This window comes from Ylistrum balloti, unplaced genomic scaffold, assembly GCF_031769215.1.
Source record: "Ylistrum balloti isolate Yb309-2 unplaced genomic scaffold, AGI_CSIRO_Ybal_v1 Utg369904, whole genome shotgun sequence".
In the NCBI taxonomy this organism is placed as follows: Eukaryota; Metazoa; Mollusca; class Bivalvia; order Pectinida; family Pectinidae; genus Ylistrum; species Ylistrum balloti.
In genome coordinates this window covers 87,303-108,081 of record NW_026782030.1, presented here as the reverse complement: position 1 = coordinate 108,081, position 20,779 = coordinate 87,303, and the positions used below count along the sequence as shown (strand labels likewise).

The 20,779-nt window shown below is 33.5% G+C and overlaps 2 protein-coding genes across 2 annotated transcripts; one reads left to right on the top strand and one right to left on the bottom strand.

Annotated features, from left to right (window-relative positions):
- Nucleotides 1-2,787: 2,787 nt before the first annotated feature.
- On the bottom strand, nucleotides 2,788-10,637 carry LOC132546672 (small ribosomal subunit protein uS11-like). The gene is made up of 9 exons (XM_060210395.1): nucleotides 10,570-10,637; nucleotides 9,046-9,159; nucleotides 8,124-8,280; nucleotides 6,808-6,932; nucleotides 6,508-6,533; nucleotides 5,416-5,490; nucleotides 4,969-5,034; nucleotides 4,256-4,373; nucleotides 2,788-2,923 (listed from the first exon to the last, which is right to left on the bottom strand). The coding sequence occupies exons 2-8, from the start codon at nucleotides 9,137-9,139 to the stop codon at nucleotides 4,266-4,268; spliced, it is 651 nt and encodes a 216-aa protein (XP_060066378.1). The 5' UTR covers nucleotides 9,140-9,159; nucleotides 10,570-10,637; the 3' UTR covers nucleotides 2,788-2,923; nucleotides 4,256-4,265.
- A 104-nt stretch (nucleotides 10,638-10,741) lies between these two features.
- Nucleotides 10,742-20,546, top strand: LOC132546671 (F-box/WD repeat-containing protein 5-like). Its single transcript, XM_060210394.1, has 8 exons — nucleotides 10,742-10,776; nucleotides 12,281-12,501; nucleotides 13,122-13,294; nucleotides 14,168-14,357; nucleotides 15,716-15,861; nucleotides 16,071-16,735; nucleotides 17,056-17,256; nucleotides 19,436-20,546. The coding sequence occupies exons 2-8, from the start codon at nucleotides 12,324-12,326 to the stop codon at nucleotides 19,635-19,637; spliced, it is 1,755 nt and encodes a 584-aa protein (XP_060066377.1). The 5' UTR covers nucleotides 10,742-10,776; nucleotides 12,281-12,323; the 3' UTR covers nucleotides 19,638-20,546.
- Nucleotides 20,547-20,779: the final 233 nt, after the last annotated feature.

Sequence of the window (20,779 nt, the reverse complement as noted above, 5' to 3'; positions counted from 1 at the left end):
TATGTATATGTTTGGTGAATTGGTGACTTGTTAAAGGGTGTTTGACCTTTATAACATACCTATATTGACCTTTAACTTACAATTGTGATATAAGTGTGTCAGTTTTAATCCGTCCTGTTGTGTTTAGTATTTCTATAATGTCTAAACATTGATACATGAATTTGTTGCTTGTAAAACTATGATGATGCAATCATTTATTAATATCTATTTTTTGCTAATTTGAAGATTGTTTTGTGTAATAGTTGTATACGATATAGAAAAATACATTTATTTTTGAAGTTATACATATCAGAAAGATCTGTTCTGATTTTTTTTTTAATTATTCATATGTAGGATCTAGTAGAAGTAATGTTTACTCCATGATGTATTTATATTCATTTGAATATTAAAAGGGCTTATTGAATTAAGTATTCAAATGAAGCTAAAACGCAAGACATTCAATAACTTTTCCTAGATTACATACAAGTCGTACATATCATACAGAAATTTTAAAGTCTAATTCTTACCTTTGCAATTTTATTGTCATATCAAATTGTTTAAAAAAAGACCAATGCTAGGTACCTACGTATTTCAAAACCGAGAAATTACACACCAAGTTTTTTTTAAAATTGATTTTGAAAGACGTACATTAAAACTGGGTGATAACTATGAATGAAATAACTAACTTGGCATCCATGATGATAAGTTTAGTTGATGAGAGCTCGATCACAATTTTTCTATGACAAATTAAACCAGAAAATTATTTAAACAGCATTAAACATTGTATTACATGTCTGAATGTAGATATATGCAACTCGTGTGTCTAGGTATACAGTAAAAAGTAACTCTTTATCAGCAATGACGTAATTGGGGAAAGGTATCAACTTGTTCATAAGTACATGTCATATGATGAAACAATGATAACTGCAATTACAAAGACACTTTCTACATAGCCTACAAAATACCAAAGATACAGGAACAAATTAAAGAGACTGCTGGAAACAAATTTTTTAAAAAAAATGGAAAACTAATTATGATGAATTTCTGTCACTGTAATCATTATCAGACAAGTTTGTATACATTAAGAGTGGATTCCAAATAAATGAACTCATTTTTTCCCACAGTAATGCAATGTAATAATGGGTGTACATTTTTAGTACCAAACAAATTTAGTTTTTCAGTTATTCATATTTTTCAAACATACATTTCTTTGAAAAAATATGCTGATGTTGACCCAGTGTAAATAACTTCAATTTGTTGATATTATTTTATATAGTAAAAAAACACTAAAACCTGCTGATTTACGAAATCATTTAAAGCTAGCAAGTTTGGGCAAGTAGTTATGATATCTCAAGGACATCTGCAATATTGTCTCCAACAGTTGCACTGTTTCAGGCGCTCAATTTCCAATACGAAATCTCATTTATTTCATCATAACTGCATTATAGTGCGTTGACAATTATTAGAATTAAGTTTTAAGATGAAATACAAATTACCATGTGATATTACAATTCTACTGAAAAATTGGTTATATTTATTTAACTCTGCTGTTTGCATAATATTAGATATCAGTCCAGATTTTCCATTGTAGATGATGTGCCGGTAGATATATACCATAACGACTCCATGTTCATAAATTCAGAACAGGTGGAACATATGGACTCCATGTTTCTTAATTTAGAATAGTTGGACCATATGGACTGCGGAATATATACATCTTTAGCTAAAAGATAATTTGTGATATTCTACTCCAGGCATAGTATAGCTTAAAAGGTTTTAGAATTTCTATACTCTGTTAAGAAAATTAACAAATTTGTTGGCAATGATTATTTTGTATTATGTATATTTCTGAATGATGAACATTTTCAAGGCAATGAGCAAACTTTTGGTATATATGAGGTAATATAAAGATTAAGGACCTTTAATTTCAGTCAATATAGCATTATGTCAGTCGCAGATAAAAATTTACATGTACAAAAAAAAAGTTGGTGTTGTTTCCATAAATTTTATCATTGCTTTTTCCTTTTATTTTATGTGCTTATGTATATAGATGCCTGATCGTGCAGCTGATTATTCCATCAATTTAAAGCTTTAAGTATTAGGGAGAAAGTGCAGCTCCCTTAATAAATTGTCCTAGGATGCATGATTCATATATAGCTCTTATTAAGAAAGTTACTTGGCTTGTATACAACTTATGATAATGGTGAAAGACCTGTTTGTTTTAACTTAAATGGCCATGGAACTAACTAAATGTTGTTGTAAAATATGTACAAATAAATTTGTCAGGTGTAAAAGTTTATTCATGTTTTGTCATGTTCAAAAAAAAAAAAATCACTTAGCAGGTAGGTACCATCGAAATAACTCTTCAGAGTATACTAATTATGTGTAAGATATACCTTCTATAAATACTTTTTGGTATCTTTGTGATATGTTTATAGTTTGTTTGGTAATCATAGCTCCGTGAATGTACATGGTCTTGTTAAGATCGAGTCTCATAGTAGAAGCTGGTGGCTGCCTCACTGAACATGATCATGTTAGAGATACACTACACACTACCCAAAGTAATTAGAATAAAGTCTTGTCCCAGGACACAACCATGACAGTGTACAGTGATCAAAGACCTCAGCTCTCACAGGTAGAAATCTGAAGCACATGTCTCAGCTCTCACAGGTAGAAATCTGAAGCACATATCTCTAATCTTCATCAGTGGTTGCAATATCTGATGTTCTATCAATGAATCATCTGTTGTGTTAGAAGGTATGACATCCAATGTAAATATATATTCATAAATCACTTGATTCGTTAGAATTCATTTAAACATTCAGTTTATTATACATAAAATGTACAATTGAGATAAGATGGTAAATAACTATTACGATTAAAGTTGTACATCAATATTTTCTGTCCATATTCTGCTGATGTCATGATGTAGTTCTTAGATTGCCTGAAAAAAAAAGTTAAAACAAATATATTTTTTGTATCATCATTTTATTACAGACATTTTCTATAAATCTTAACCATAACTGATGATTTAATTCTATCACTAAAACCTTAACAAGAATATAATATCAAAAAGATTTCTTTTAAACATCTCAGGAGAACTGTATTCAACAGTACAGTGAGACAAGAACATGTCAATTATATGTAAGAAAATTAAGGAATACGAATCTAGTCATAATCAGTTAATTAGATACAAGTCTGCTAATTAATATCAATGATATCAATTGAAGAATACAACTATATATTGGCATGTAATTTACAGTCTCTCACTGGTTAATACAAGGTACAACTTATTATGTTATAAGACTCTTTCATGTGTCAGGGTGTCGGATAAGGATTTTCCTCCCAAGGGGTCACATTAAAATGTCTTAAAACCTGAGGGTTTCACTACATTTTGTGACCTCGAGAATGAAATATCCCTTCCTTTACCTTCTTATACAAAAGAGTATTTTTCTCTCATTCTGAAATATTCGAAAAATATCAGACATTGACAATGTACTACCAAGGATGCCATATTATGCAAAAATAACTTATTTCTATCATAAAATTAATCGACAAGTTGATAAAGAAAATGAATTCTCAGTAACCTAGGTTTTGTAAACAAAGTTTGTACTTGAAAATCAAAACAAAATATAAATAGTCAATGCAAATGACTATTTTTACACTTGTGTATATGTTGTACACATATCAGTGGTGACGTCAATTGGGAATGAACACGTCACTTTTTATGCACATGCGACTTATTGCATGGGTGGGCCTGTTGTACCAAGAACAGTGTATTGCCTTGGATTGACGATTATTACACAAGATGAGATAAGAAAAAACAAAACCTATCCCACAGTCTACTGTCAATGCAAAATATTTCTAAAAATGGAGAACTGACGAATTGGTATAGATACCAGATCCACTAGGAGGTGGCCAAAATTCAGGAGCAGTGACCTGTGTATTTGTGAGGTGACGAGATAAAGTGACCTGAATATTTGTGAGGTGACGAGATAAAGTGACCTGTGTATTTGTGAGGTGACGAGATAAAGTGACCTGAATATTTGTGGGGTAACAAAATCAAGTGACTTGTATCTTTGTGGGGTGACGAGATCAAGAGACCTTAATAGGTATCAGGTGATGAGATCTTGATGGGCTTTTATCTCCAAGGTAATATACAATCACATAAATATTCTTCTAATTTGCAAAACACAAACATGCATAATGTTCCTAACTATTTTTACTATATGCATGTCTCCATGAAAGTGCACAATGTACACAAAACAATTTATACCTTCACTTTGTTACATGGATCTTCTCTTTTGTGGTCTATTGCCATTGAATGGTGTGGGGGTGACGTCTGTTATTGAAACTACTGAAATTCCCGCAGTAACCAATGCTTTCAGGCCAGCCTGAAAATTAAAGGGTTATATACAATCTGCCTACCATTTAGAACAAAGCTGATTTAGCAGAAACAAAAATCACACATGAGATGTAGCTCATATTAATATTAACTCTCCAGATTTTGATATTTTTGACTCAGGTCATTTAATTAGCACAAGGATAAGAAAGAAACCCTGACACATATACGTTAATCTAGAATGTGGTGGAAATGGAGAAATTTCATACAGCCTTTTGGTCAGAATTCAAAAGATAGAGTGGGTAAAAACATATGACATACATAAGATAACATGAATGAAATACAACAATGATGAGTATTGACTGACATTTCTTTTTCATGATAATATTATTTGAAAATTTTGATAAGTAAAAGTATACTTATCAACTCTATTTTGGGGATATTCCCCTTGTTTTCAGCCTATTTTCTTGATAGGGGATGTGTTTATATATATGGGGAAAACATACCATTAGGGGATTACTGCCCTTTTCCTGTGGTTTTTGTCTAGATTAATCGCTGTGATAATAATGTTACATAAATTGGAAATGTTTTTAAAAATGACTGTCATCTACAATTTACAGTAATGATTCATGAAAGCTGTTACATACCTCTCTTCCTAATCCAATACCGTTCAGAGCTACACGTACAGCATACATCCCTTCTCTCTTTGCCTCCTGTTCAGCAACAGATAAATGTTAACTTTACAGTCATCAGAGTGTCATGAAATTGAGTACGTGTCTGATCAATAACCAATCCTAGTGTAGCAATCTTAATTGACATTAAAATGTCAATTATAAATTTATTGTATTATCTTAGTACTGGTGTCCAATGATCTTACAAATAAATGTTGGGCTAAAAATAAAGCTGACAGAACAACAGTAAGGAAAAATTCAATGTCAGAACAGGATAAAATATCACTTTTCAGTAATAAAACCTTCATTAAATAGTGACCTGTTATAGTGTTAAATCTACCTTATCATGTGTTATTGTGGTGACAACTGACTGATACTGTGCTGGCCTGCTGTATATATGGCAACTCATGAGTGATAACTTACCTTAGCGATAGCCACTGTAGCAACCTGGGCAGCAACAGCTGTAGATTCTCTCTTGTTCTTAAAACCAACAGAGCCCTGCAGAACAAATCATACAGTCCACTTCAGCAAATGTTTTGCTGCCAGTTTTGGTTTCACTTGATTTTTGCAATATATTATCTGGGATATGGTACATGTTAATGTTACAATTCAAATACTAGTAACTGTTACTGAACAACTTGCCGGAATTTTCACTGATAGGACTGATTTGGTAATTTATCACTAACCTAATTTTAACCTCAAGTTCTTTTTTATCATTTATGATGAAAAGAATACAACATGTGTAACCATACTGCTGAAAAAAGCTTTGTTTATCTTTAAGTACACTTTTGAACTTTGACCTTAAACTAATGCTGGAAGTTGACTCGCAACAGAATTTTTTTCTTATTGTTATCAATAGTAATTTATCACAGTATGCTACTGACCAAATATCACCCTGTGTATCTGGGTTATTGAAAAGTCATTTACAGATTTTAACATCCTGGACCTCTGTGACCTTGAAAATGGGTCAAGGAAATTCATTATCAACCTTGATAGTCAATTACTTGAGCATCTAATTTATGAAATATCAAGTCACTACACCTTGTAAAACTCGCTAAGAAGTTAGCCAAAACTTAATATCAAAATTAGCATTCTCACTTTTTATCCTAATCAAAAACATAAGATGTATTTTGGAACAAGCTTATTTTAATACATCAGTAGCAATTGATTTTAGTATGCTACTGGCAAGATTTTATCACTGTGAGCCTCATGGTTATAGAAAAAATCCTATTTAAAAATCTTAACATAGTTGACCACTGTGACCTTTAAAAGTGGATCAAAGGTCATTCATGTCAACAACCTTGATAGCCACAGACCTTAGCATCCTACTTATGAAATATCAAGTCTCTAGATCATGTCGAAAATAAGATGAAATTTTTCAGTTTGTTACCAAAAACAGCACTTTTCATTTTTGACTGTGTCGGGAAACTGGAAGTTGAATTTTCAGACATTCAATAAAGGTAGACAGTTGTTGCAGGTGGTGCAGATGACCACAGAAAACATTGAACAACTTACCCCTGTAGCAGTCTTGACTGTTTTACCTATCACAAGAAATGAAAAATATAATCATAATGCAAAAGTTTTTTTTATCTTTTTTTATATTTACCGATATTTCATGATGAAATATTTCAACTTTAACAATATCTTATTCAATTCATGAACATTGATAATACATTTTCAATGTGTCCATGTTCCCATTATCAAGCAGATAAAATCAAATTAAACAATACCTCCCTATCCAGAACAGTGGATGATCTTGAGTCAGATATATTATATAAATATATTATGCCTGACATGAGAGTAAATATTTCTTACCTTCAGCAGAAGATAGTGTGATTCTGAAGTTATTAGCAGAAGCCTTGATATGGACCACTGGCAGATCTTTATACTTCGTCCCCTGTATCATCATATCAGGTGTGTCTTCTGTTGGAAACGCAGCACTGACAAAATAAACCACATTCAATGTCTTGAGAACATAATGAACACAAATTATTACAGGTATATTTTTCAGCTGATCTTATACCTACTAGAGTTCAGTGTATGATAGGAAGAAAACTGCCTCTAAATTGTAAATTGCCAGAAAGAAGGTATCATAACTACTAATTAAGCACATTTGTGTTTATAAGAACACAAGAATGGTGCATTAATTAAACCTATTTGCAAGGAACGGTTTCCATTTTGTTTTTGAGTTAGGTATTACATTGAAAGTATCTGAAGACAGGAGGACTGGTGGGAGGAGTGTGTATTTTTTCATTTTTTCTGAAACAGGGTTTTTTAGTTAATTGTTCTTTATCAGTTGTCAGACTGAAGTTCCATATGTACCAACTGATGTTACTTGTTGCCAAACTGGTTTTAAAAATATATAGGCAATTTGTATCACTACCATCAAGCTGATTTCTGGTGGAAACAAGATGGAAGTGTAAAGGTCATTAATTAGATGAAAATTTCTCCACTTTTTTTAATATTTCAGCCATTTTTACTTGTGGTTCATATAAGTACTGAAATATTTCAAAATTTCACAGCTGATTTAAACTGAAAAAGAACAGAGCACCATTCCAAAAGAACATCTGCTGGGTACTTACTCAGAACTCCAATATAAATCACTTCTATCTAAGGTTGGGTTTCCTGCATATTACCTCTAAGCGAATTTCTTACCAATTAAATTCTATACATGGGTGGTACCCTAAGACAAAACCTGAAGTCATGAGATGAGATAGATGTTTTACTGGAAAAGCCTTAACTAAGGTGACACAGTTAATAATATGAAGGAATGAAATTTTCAAAACAGAAAAAAAGGTAAAATAAAATTGAAATAAAAATTATAAAATTTAGCCAATACTCAGTATACAGGTTCAAGTAAAAGTGTTGAAAGCTTAAGACTGAATAATGAATAGAAATATAATTACTGTGGTTAAGCATAGAAGCTAGTGTGCTTATTTGGTCAAATATGGCCTCCCTCTTAAATTCACTTGAACTTAGATCAATATCATGCATTGTTGTATCATTTACTATTTCTCAAACAATTTCAAGTGCATGTACTACCAACTTGTGTAAAATCATAAAGTTTACAAAATAAAATCACATATGAGATTTTTCCTTATATATAACTTGTAATATTCAACAATTCATACTCAAAATTTTCCTCTGCTAAAGTTGTGAATTTTAAGTCTTTCAATTTGTCCGCTTTCTGTGCCTGAACATCTTGATGCTTTGCCTGCGATCTTTCAGACAGCCTTTTTGCTCTATCCCTGTAGTCCAAAGAGGTATGGAACGATTGTGTAGTAGCCACTGTAATCACAAAACGACCCCATTATCATAATAAACTGAATCAATTATGTGTCAACACCAGCATGATGCTTAAACAACAATTCAATCACAGCATGACTGTTGTGATTTAAATCAAAAGTCTGTAATTTAAGTAAAGGTCAAATACCTCAATTGTTTGTCTTTGCAGATGTTTTTTCTTAACAATGTGAATCAGATTTCAGGAAAAATCTGTCAATGTTAATAAATTACTAGAGATCCCATAGGGATCTTGGCACCCATCATTGTTTAATTGCTATTTGTTCTTTACAAGCTTCTTTTTTTTCCTCTGTTATTTACTTTGATTTAAGCATAAGTTAAAAGTTCTTCTTAAGAAAAAGCATCAATAATATGCCAAATCCAAGATGGTCACCTGCAGTGAGCCATTATTTTTCTAATTAAACCCAAAATCAAAAGGGTTCAACTAGGGACCGAGGAACCTACATACAAACATTGAGAAAGATCCATCCAGTATCAAGAAATAGGGATAAAAGACTTTCACAGTAAAAATCCAAGATGACCACTTTTCAGCGATTTTGTTTTCCTAATCAATCCAAAAATGAGATAATGCACAACTAAGACATGTATATCATGTACAACATATTGGCTTCTCTTCAAAAGATGTTAAATAAACTTATCATGTCCTTTGGATTATTTATTTAATTTCTAACCAAAGTATCTGCTTGTTTACCCAACTCCTAACAGTTTCATTTAAAAATTGATAAAGAAATAAGACAGATTTCAAAAGACCTTGCAAGGCAGCTGCTGGGTGTCTTGTCTTCAATGGAACAAACAGACAAGTATAGATCCGTCTGCTAGTGCATGAGAGCACATTTCTCAGCATTTTCTTTTATCTATGTACACCTGTAAGACAGCAAAACATCATTTTATTAAATGACAGTACTCTTCAATCTTGTTAACATATGGTCATTTTATTGTTTTTCTATTGAAATAAGGTCTTCTCTAAAGCTTGAAACTTGGTTTTCCCTGGAGAAATAAGATGCGATATACTGTAACGAACAAGTTTATTTACGAAAATTCATAAAATCATCACTGAAGACTGGAACTATATTTATGAGCTGAGCAATTATTTTGGTATACGCTATCAGACAAAATTCAGCACAACGTCAACATCAGGCAAACAAAAATTGAACAACAAAACTGTTGAAGTTTTAATTATCTGATTTTCAATCATTTTGGCTCGGGACAGAAAGACAAAAGTGGCTGGCCAGCATCCTCAAAAGTCTAGTTTACAACCATTTTCACTCTCTGCACCCTTGGATCGTGTCATGGCAAAGTTGAAGGTTCCACAAGCTATATCTTTGTGGAGAAGACAAAAAGACGAGCTTGATTCTTTGATGTATATCAAATGAATGTAGAGATCACATAACAATATGGTATTGTAATGGCTTTGAAGTTGGATGTCGCTCCTTCGTAATCTTCAAATGGAGCTTATCAGCCTGTGATTGGTCTTTTTTTCTCCTAGAACCAATCAAATTACTTTGCTTGTGCCTTCAATATTGCCATGACATGTTCATGGTATGCAGAGAGCCATTGTAATTGGAGTATCGAGGATGGCTCACCATTACTGTCTTTCGGGCCTAATCCAGAGTATCACCTTGCTCCCCTACTAGGAAATATTTTGATAGGCAGATGTTTAGCTATATATGCTGTTCATCTGTCTGGTTTATCCAGTAGGAGGCAGAAGAAACATATTACAGTATGTCATGGCATACCATGCTTGTTCTACTATACATACTACCACTTTAAAGTATAAAGCATTGGACGGGTGAGAGGGGGTCTTGTTGAGGAAGGAAACCAGAGAACCATGGGGAAACCAAAGTGTTCATTCAGGTTGCACCACATCTAGGTGAAAGGCGAGTGTTTATGAGAACACACTGCCCCATTCAGCCACGGGGGCGTGTTAATTTATTTGAAATCAAAATTATATATTACATGGTTTACTTAAAGCAATTGTATCTTTTTTAAGTGTTACGTTAATACATGTCCCTATGGTTCATTCAGACTTCCGTCAAACAGTTTAATAATCAAGTGTCCGTATATATATCTCTCAATTACATATACGTATTCCCGATCCTTGTCGAAACGGGTTACCAAAACTTGAATAGGTCTTGATCTGTTGATGTCTTGATCGAAAGTTAGCAATGGTGGCTTTATGGACATTTCTAATTTAACATCATTCAGAAATTGTTGCAAACAGCTCAATGTAACAATACAAACATTAGCAATTGCATTTGTATATGAGTTGCATACCCTGGAATAATTTGACCACCGGCAAATCCAAGTCGAATTTTCAGCAAGGTCTTCTATTACAAGCGTCAAATCACTCAGATGATACGATATTGACGAAAAAGATGCAATATCTATTACAAGCATGTTTGAGACCTAGATCGAAATAGACTATAAACAAAAAATGGATAATGACCGATAATGAACAGGCACCGCAAATGAATTAGCAATGTAAGTTTTCCGCTCTATGACCATTTTTTTCCACTTTTAACATACTATAGAAGATGTCAATAATAGTTATTTCAAATGACAGAATAACACCAACAGTGCGCTACTTCCGTCAAATCAAATGACTGAGATTTGGGCTTGCACTGAAGTTTGCGATGCAGAACTTCCTGAACAGCTGATCATGCAACACTTCTCTGCTTCTAAAATAATGTGCTTTTTAGAGTGGATGAAATGATAATGAATGACTTCAAGTGATAATGTTATGTACACCTTTATCACAGGAACATGACTTTCCATCAGTATGAATAATAATCCATAATACTGGTGCAAATATCAAAAATTAAAATATTCTGTTAATACTCGCAGGCCTTAAAAAATACCTGGAATCCTAGGTCTAACATTACATTGTTTAAAGCACAGACTTCTTACACTGCAGTGGGTCAGTATTAAAGAGGGTTGAAGGGGGCCTAAAAACCAGTGCACATCCATGACAAACTGGTTTTAAACAAAGATTAGCCGAATCAATGTACACGGAATATTGATACAATGTTACTGCCTAGTTTACAATTAATAATGTACAAAGGTACTCGTTGAAACATTGCACATAATTTTCTAAATGATTGTAATATTATATAAGAACTTATCTATTCAATAAATGGCACCAACCTGAAGAAAATGTTATAACTGCTATTTTAGTTATTTTTTTACTATTTTTTTTAAAATTTCATTTCCCAGGAACAAATTAGTAGGGGCATACATGTGCAATATTGTAATCCTGATAAATACTAGCTGCAATATACCGCTTGGCTAGTGAGAATTTCTCTTTAGCTTGATCAGTTGAGTGTCAGACTATTAAACCAGGGATCCCAGGTTTGAGTTCTAGTGGAGGCAATAAATAATAAACTCTGTTAGACTTGTTATGAGGTTACCTCTGATATAATCAGATTATGTTTGGGAGGATCAAAATATCTCAATGAAGCATCTCAATGTCCTATAGCCTTTACCCGTGGAATGATACACCGCATCAATTTATAACAGGAAGGAGTAAGGAAAAGTACCCTACCATCACCAGAATTTGAATAAGTGACTGATTGGTTTCTAGCTGTACTCTTTACTGCTCAAAACAATCTGTAATCTGGGCTAGTAAAATACTAAGCTACAGATAACCTAAGAATAAATAACCAAATTATATGAACTTAAAAAAAAAAAATTGGAGGGTGGGGGGAGTTTGATAGTGAGCAGCATATATATAACGCTTGATCCCTTCCCTTAGCCTCCACTCCCCATTCCCACTACCCTGGGAGATTTGCAGGAGGGGTTGGGGGTGTTTTTGCAGTAATATATGGTAACTCCAAAGGTGAGACATACAGTACTGTTTCACTTTTGAATGAAAGACACGACCCTGCAGGTCTCCCTGTCTTTATTTAATTACCTTGGTATCTTGAATTGTGGTGAGTCATGATATTCACTTTTGTTGACATATCTGTTTTATGATTTCTGACACTAGATAACACTCTGTTGCTGATGTAGAAGCAGATTCGAGATAAAAAATGACAACAGTATGTCCATGGCAGAACCTTATTCCAGACACAATTTTGCTGCACATCTTTGGCTTTCTTGAAGCAAGGTCTTTAATAAGGGCTAGTTGTACTTGCCATAGATGGCATAGAATTGCCAGAGATGAGAGTCTGTGGAAAGTCCTGGCTCAGATGGACTGGAATACCAAAGGTATTTAACATATCGTATGATTCACCAGATTTCAAGCTGGCAGTTACCCTTCAGGTTTGCCAATTGTTTTTTTTAGAAATTATGAATGGAAAGAAGTTTTAAGTTATGTGTAAAATTAGAATAGAAAAATGTAAATCTTGATTCCATCAAGATGGAGATTGTCAACGTTGACAACATATTGATTATGGTTGTGATTTTAAGGTGAAGATGGTTAAAAATACTGACAACTATCCAGGTTTTTTGTGAGAATAAGAAGGAAAATCATTGAATAATTATAAATAGGTCGTATCCCATGAAATGTTCAATTGGTTGTGTAGAAATACTTGTTTTCATGACGGTTGACAAAACCTCAAAATAAGATTCAGCGTTTATTTCCTCAGACTTCAGGATACAAAATAAAAGTGAATGAAATGTTTGAAAATATGTGATCAGTTCACTCTTTTTGATTTTTTCCTCGTAATTTGAAGCTTCATCATATGATATTATTCTCTTTCTACTGCTGAACATGTTTGTTCCAAATATACCTGTTGATCAACACATTACATGTATAAGCATCATGTTGTAAAACTGTACAGTACATTTATACTATAAGTACATGTTAAGTCTATGTTGTATTGCAGGTGGCCACAAAGACAGTGATCAGACCTGGTACATGGAATATAAACGTTTATTTTTCCATGCACCAACACAATTCAGTGAGAGAATTGAAGGACACACTGACGAGGTTTTAGATGTAGCATTTTCACATGATGGAAGATTATTTTGCACGACTTCTAAAGATACCAAGGTCAAGGTAAAATTTCTGGGTTTTTGATCTCATTCCTTGAACAGGTTACGTGATCCACTTCTTGTTGGAGCTGAATCTTGGTACAGCTTGATCATGTTCTAGTGACTGGGTCGAGATCTTGTTACAATACAACTGAGCCAAAACCTCATTACAGCTGGATCTATAAATCTTGTTCTATCTAGGTATAGGCCTTGTTACAGGTCTCGTCTGCTGAAAGGCCTAAAGGCCGTAATATATATAGTGGACATAAAAAACCTGGTAATTAAATAAATTGTTACAAGTAGGCCGAGATCTCATTACAGTTAGATCTATAGACCTTGTTACAGCTTGGTATAATCCAAATTACAGCTGGGTTCAGATTTCGAAACAGCTTGTAGATTTCTTAATACAGGATAAAGTTGGGTACTAATTATTGCTGGGTCCAGACGTTGTTATATCTAGTTCTAGACCTCATTACAGCTAGATCTAGAAATCTTGTCATAGCTTGGTATAATCCAAATTACGGCTGGGTTCAGTTTTTCATTCATCTAGATCTAGACCTTGCTACAGCTGGGCCTGGAGGTTCAGTTTTTCGTTCATCGAGATCTAGACCTTGCTACAGCTTGGCCTGGACACTAATTATAGCGGATCTATAAATATTGTTACAGCTTGGTATAGCCCTAATTACAGCTAGATTCAGATTTCAAAGCAGCTTGTAGATTTCCAAATACATGATACAGTCGGGTAATGATTTTGTTGTAACTGGTTCCACATCTCTTTACAGCTGGACTCAGCTGTATGTATGGAGACTAGAAAAATTAAGTTCCACTGAATCAATACTTCTTTAAGTAAAAAGTGACACATTTGATATGTATGATATCTCTTATTTTTATCATTTAGATCTGGGAGGTCGGAAATCCTACCCAGCTGCTACACTCAGCGGACCTAGGTCTGGCCTTGGATTGGAACATGACACAGTATGCGACCTTCAATAGTAACGACTCCTATTTGTTAGTATGTGGAGTTAAGTTCCAACTCCCAGCTGCTGGATCTCAATCTCTAGGCCTTGGAGTTGTATTTAGGATGAAAGGTTGGTATCGATGGTCACATACCAAGGGTGATGTTAAATATATATTCAATTACCTCAAACAAGTGCGAAATCTGATAATCTCATTCAAAAGGCTGTCTGAAGGACTTTAGAAATTTTAACAATGGTTTAACTGTATTTTTCCTACTTGTTTGTAATTTTGTCAATGAAAAGATTACAGAACTTTTACATTTGAGGATATTTAAGTCCTTGAAAGAAAGTTTGGGGCCTTATTGATTTTAACCTATTTTTTTTCCTTTTTTTCCCCCCTGCTTTCCACTGAAAAGATTTTTCTCCAAAACTATAATTTGGATCTTCGACAAACTAGAATGATTGATAATCTGACTTCTAGATGTAAGGTGCCATGCTGGCCGAGTGGTTCAGGCGTCTGACCATCTGTATCACTTGCCCTCCACCTCTGGGTCATGAGTTCAAGGCTTATGTGGGGCAGTCTCTAGGTACTGGGCAAGGGTCAGTGGTTTTTCTCTGGGAACTCCAGCTTTCCTCCACCATCTATACCTGGCATGGCCTTAAATGACCTTGACTGTAAATAGGACGTAAAGCAATGATAATGTAAACTAAACTAAATCTTTAAATGTGCAAACAGTTTCTGTTTGGTTTCTGATTTCGCAAGATGGCTACCATTTTTTGGTTACTGATTGGCTGTATAGTTAATGCTTTTTCACTCATAAATTCTGTTTTATTCAGCACATTGAGATGAGAATTGATAGAAGTTATAACTGTAGGACACTCTCTAAGATGTTTTACATGTAATAGAAAAATGACAGTGTCACCGAAATGGCTGCCAAATTAAGGTGTCTGATTGTTTGAAATTTAGGTATTGTCCAATTTTAGTGAAGTTTGGTATGTAGATGTAGTATGACATCTGCAACATGACAGTGATGTCTGTTTTCTGATTGGACAAAATGGCCAACAAGGGGGTTGTTTGCAATATTTATATTTTCATAGGTGTATGCCAGAGTTCTTTGCCAGTGTCAAAGTCATTGTTAAAATTTTTAAAGGTGTATGCCAGTCTGTTCTGCAGACTTCCCTACCATATATTGAAACACTTTAATAAACTCAATTCATGCCTGAAGGGTTAGTTTTTGGGACTTATAAAATGGGTTCTGTTACAGCTAATACTTGTTTTCTGTTTTTTATTTTATTGACAGTTTAAGATAGGATGAAATATCATGGCTTTTATTGTACATTTTAAAAGTCTTAACTTGAATTGTTAAAAGTCATCCTGGTATCGGATAGCTGCAAAATATTCTATGAAATATTTAAAATTCAAATGATAATTTCATTTTTATAAGTAGATAATAAAATTGTTTTAAACTTCTGATTCTTGTACTGGACAGATTTCCGCCTGATACAGGAGATGCCGATGGACCCACCCCACCTGTTTGCTGACTGGTATAATGACGATATTTGTGTTGGAGGATTTGTACCTACTGCGGCCAACAATGACTTTTTTTGTGTGAAGGCTTTTAAAGTTATTGATACTGTAAGTAGGAAATTGTGAAAAAATTTTTTAATGTTTTCTTAAATTGCTCAGTTGTTAAATGTGTGGAATTAGGAAAATCTTTGTCCAATTTTTTATATTGTCTGACATTTTTTTTGGATATTCAAAATTAAGTCATTTAACATTAAGTCGGTGTTTCCGTTTTTCCATTGAATGGCCATACACATGTATTGTTACTATTTCCTACACAGGTACCAGACAATATTCCACTGAGGTGTCCCTACATTGAAGGAACTGTTATCTATTCATTCTTTGGAGATCATCATCGCACTATGAATCTTCTTGTGGCCAATGTGCCTCACAAACAAACAAAATTACCAGTCACAAGTAGTCAGTGTAATTACTCAGTGAAAGACACCCCTCAAAACTCAGAAACTGAATCTGATTTGATAGAAGCATTTAATAATGATTTCCATTTAAGTCCATCAGTGGCTCCCAAAGACCATACTCAAGACTGTCCAAGTTATGCTAACATATCAAATAATGGAGACAGTTCAAGCAGCTTATATAAAGAGCAGAGCCAGTCTACGAAACCTTCCACGAAAGTCTGTGATAAATATGAAGAGAAACTTTCTGGTCTACAAGACTCTGTGTCCGTCTTGCAGGCCTTTGATAAATATATGATATTTGTAACAGGAGAACAGCACAATGCTATAGCCTTTCACAGGGTAGAAGAATTGCCTGATACACTAGAAGCAAAGGAGAGAGGTAAAAAATTACATGAAGAGTCATTGAAGAAGTTTACAAAGTTATCAACTGCTCCAGTTACTCAGCTGGCGACGCCAGAAAACCCTACCAAAAGCATCCATTTACCTGGTCATTACATTTCAGGCATGAAGCTCTCTAGGGACCACAGGTATATATGATACTGTCTTTAGTCAAATCAGTAATTTTCTTTTAAATATCAAAAACAATTTCCAAATTTCGTCTTATATTTAATAAAATGTTGAGTTTTTCAGTTTAATAAAAAAAAATGCTATTTCCAAAATGCTTTTCCGACCCATGGCAGTAGTTGTATTTCTAATGTCTAATGAAAATAAGACGAAGGGGTGTATGAATGTTGATATTTTGACACAACCCAGTACCTCAGTATTTATTTTATATGAAACACATTATTTGAAAGGAGGATAATTTTACACTTGATCACAAGAAAAATGATTTGCTTGATTTTTCCAGATACTTATTTTTTAATTGTCGATATGCTATTTATGATGTGGAGCTAGGATATCCTAAGCTTATGGAGGACATGGAGGTAAAAGCGATTGACCTTCAGACATTTCGTCTGGTGCCTGAACTAGCATTTGGTGGCCACAAGGGTTTCTCCGAGTTTCCAGCTTGGTACATATGCCTCGATTCCTGTCAGGATTATGTTGCTAGGTAAGTCTGTAGATTTCCCGGCTCAATTTGTATAATAGTCTTTTAAACTGAGATTTTATATCCTGTGATTTTGCTTAATGTTGGCATTTTCTACATCTACAAATGTACAGCTGTAGATCTGTCTTTATAAATTGGCAGTATTCTGTTAATATTGTACATCTGTTATACAATAGTATCAATATTGAATTTTTCAAGAGCATGAATATGCAAGTTTTAGCAAATAAATTTTCTGTGCCCTTTTAGTGCACATTTGTAGGTTGAAAATGATTTTGTCCAAAAATCTCTTTGTTTAATTTGTCTAAAATGATTCAATGTATACATGTATATAGACATCAACATTCTATGGCATGACAACTCCCATTGTGAGAATGTCACAAATTAATTTCTACTTTTCTTCATTTGATAATAATTATAACAAGTTGAATGAAATAAACAATTACGAAAATATTATCAATGCAAACGGGGTACCGGTATACCTATTTTAACACTGTCCTTAAAGAGATATTCTGTACAAGTTGGCAAATTTCTGACTGTTTTGTACATTTTCTGAACTCTTTCTAGTGACTTTTTTGTCAATATCAAAATTTCCTATGGTCAGTTTGGGTCGGCAAAATTGGAAGAAATGCCCCCCTGCCAAAATAACATTTGCCTAAATACAAATGTATGTCACATTCGGAAATCCAGAACTCAGTCACTGATAGGGTAATACATTTAATGCGGAGTATTAATAAAAGTAAATACACAGGTCTTTACACATTTATACCTGCTGTTGGTATCAGAATTCTGTTGCTTTGTTGGACAATATTTCATCTATTTTAAAATGTACGCAATATTTCACACTGTTCAGGTCATAAAAGGCAGACCTGTTGTGGCTCAATCATGGCAAAACTATTGTTAGTAAATCATGCTTCTTGTAGATCCGTGTAAAATTTCCAGAAATTAAATTTTGTATGTTAAATTTCTGTAAAAACATAGAAGAACCTTTAATGTTTTTTTATATAAAACATATATGAAATCTGAACTTGTGCAGAATATCCCATTAAGTTATACCTGTCATGTATTTTGTTGAGTTTGTTTACAATGAATGATAAATTTACTTCATAATACATTTGTAATGTGTTTAGTAAGAAAAAAATCAGTTTATACCAAATTAAAAGCTAATATTATGTAAAATGGACATGTATCTGGTATATCTTTATAATGACATTTATGTGTAAAAAGACTTGAAAAACATAAATGACAGATACTGGAAAAATACAATTAAAACAATACAAAGAGACAAATTCAAATTATATACCTTTAATTGATTTAGATATAATCTCAATTCACAATATTCCCCTGTAAATATGGAACATTAATAGCCACAGCTCTGAATTGAAGGTGGCTGATCCTAATGGCTGTTTCTGATCAGAGTCACCTTGATGCTTAGGTTCTCAGCTGCAGGGTTAGCAGAGTTATTTCCCCTTGCTCAATCTATAGCTAATACTTGATTGTTTTAAAGGAGATTATCTTTAAACCTTGCATTAATAATCTCAATTAAACAGCTGTCAGGCTACTAATACACTAAGATAATGGGTAAAGCCATGCCAGACTACAATATCCCATCTACAATTTATCATGTTCTGATGTCAATAAACTCTAGGCTTCATGAGCTTGTGTGTTCTATTCCTAAAATAGAAGATATATTTGAATGAATTCATGATCATACTAGACTTTCACTTTTGTATACAGTATGTGTTATGCAAAATGTACTGGTGTATTCTCAAATCAAGCTCTCATCCTGATCAGTTTATGTGACAAATTTATGACTTGTTTATTCCCCCAGTTTGAAAGGTTAGAGGCATATTGTTTTTGTGCCGTCTGTTTGTTTGTCGGTTTTCAACTTTAACCTTTTCCATAAATTTTGCACCATAAGAGGTAGAGCTTTCATATTTGGCATGTGTGTTCCTTCTGACAAGACCTTTTTGGTATTTAATTATTTATCATATGACCTTGACCATGACCTTTCACCTACAGAATTAATGTCCTACTCGATAATTTTGTTGCAGTGGGGACATATTGATTCATTAACACATCTTGTTACTAATATTGTGTGAGCTTTGTTTGCGGTAAAAAAAATAGGAAATTGTTACACTAGAGTATAGGAGGTATCTATACCTCAATGTATATATTTTTACAGCGGAAGTGAACAGTTCTTGGGATACCTATGGGACCGTCGTTATCACACTTGTCTAGCCACACTTAGGCATTGTGAAGGGGTCGTCAATGGTGTGGCATTTAACCCTGTGGACCCAGAGTGCCTAGTTACCGTGGCTGATGATCACATCATCAACATCTGGCGATCCAGAAACAGAAAGAAACAGATTGGAGAACATTCTTAGCTCAAGGCTCAAGTTGTAACTAGAACAAAATCAACACATGGTCTATTTATTGTTGGTATTTTGATGATAAGTTTCCAGCTGGCTGCTTTTTAAATCCTTCAAAATGGGCAATGTTGTACAAATGTCATGTCTAGCTTGAGTGGATTTCTTTACTGGTAGAAGTTTATTGTCCTGGTAACTCTATAGGTATGAAATATATTCTATTGTGATTTTATATATAGTATAAGTCAGAAAATAAACTTCTAACATGCGGTAGGATATTGATTTGTTCCCAGACAGTAGAAATTGGTATGTGTAATTTATTTCAGAAGGAGCTTGTGAATATTTGTGTACAGTACATGTATTGCACATGTGAAGTCAGAGATTAAAATGTTACATTTGTTTTGTTTGATATACAAAGTTCAATATTACTGTTTTAACATACAGATGTTGTTTGGTGATAAAATCTTTTCCTACACTTTTGATAGCTATAGAAAAGAAGTCCTTATGACACAACCGGTAGAAGATTAGAGTGTGACATTTTGATGACCACACAGGCACCTTCATCAGACCAATGTGGAGCATACTAGCACTGACATCCTTTCACTGATTGTGTTATAAGAACTTTTGTTTCATTGACATTACCAACCAGTAGAAAATGTTCTGAAATATTTGATAGCTGCATGAAGGTGCATGCATGTAGTTCCATACATATTTATCTTATGTTATATATTTTCTCATTCACTTGAGTTTCTTTTAATTTACTAAACACGAATAGAAAAATGCTGCAGTCGATGGATGGAATTGTCTTCATAATCAAGTTTTATAATATATTTCTTGACATTCTACATTTACAGACTAACAGCTCTGTTATCAATAATTATGTCTGTGATTAATTGATATAATTACTTAAAAGTCTTTCAATACGCATCAGTGTTCTTTATTAATAAATCAATTATTGATCAATAAAGAAATCATAAAAAATTGTTTTTCTCTCATCATGTGTAAATTTTTTAACAACACTTTATTGTGTCAAAATGGCAGAAGGCCTTTCATCGATTCTGGCCGGATTTGTGCTGGAGGATTTAAGAGTGGTTTTTCATTATACTTATGTATCTGTATATGATACAAAGCTGCCTAGACTGAAGTTGTTTTGTTACCAG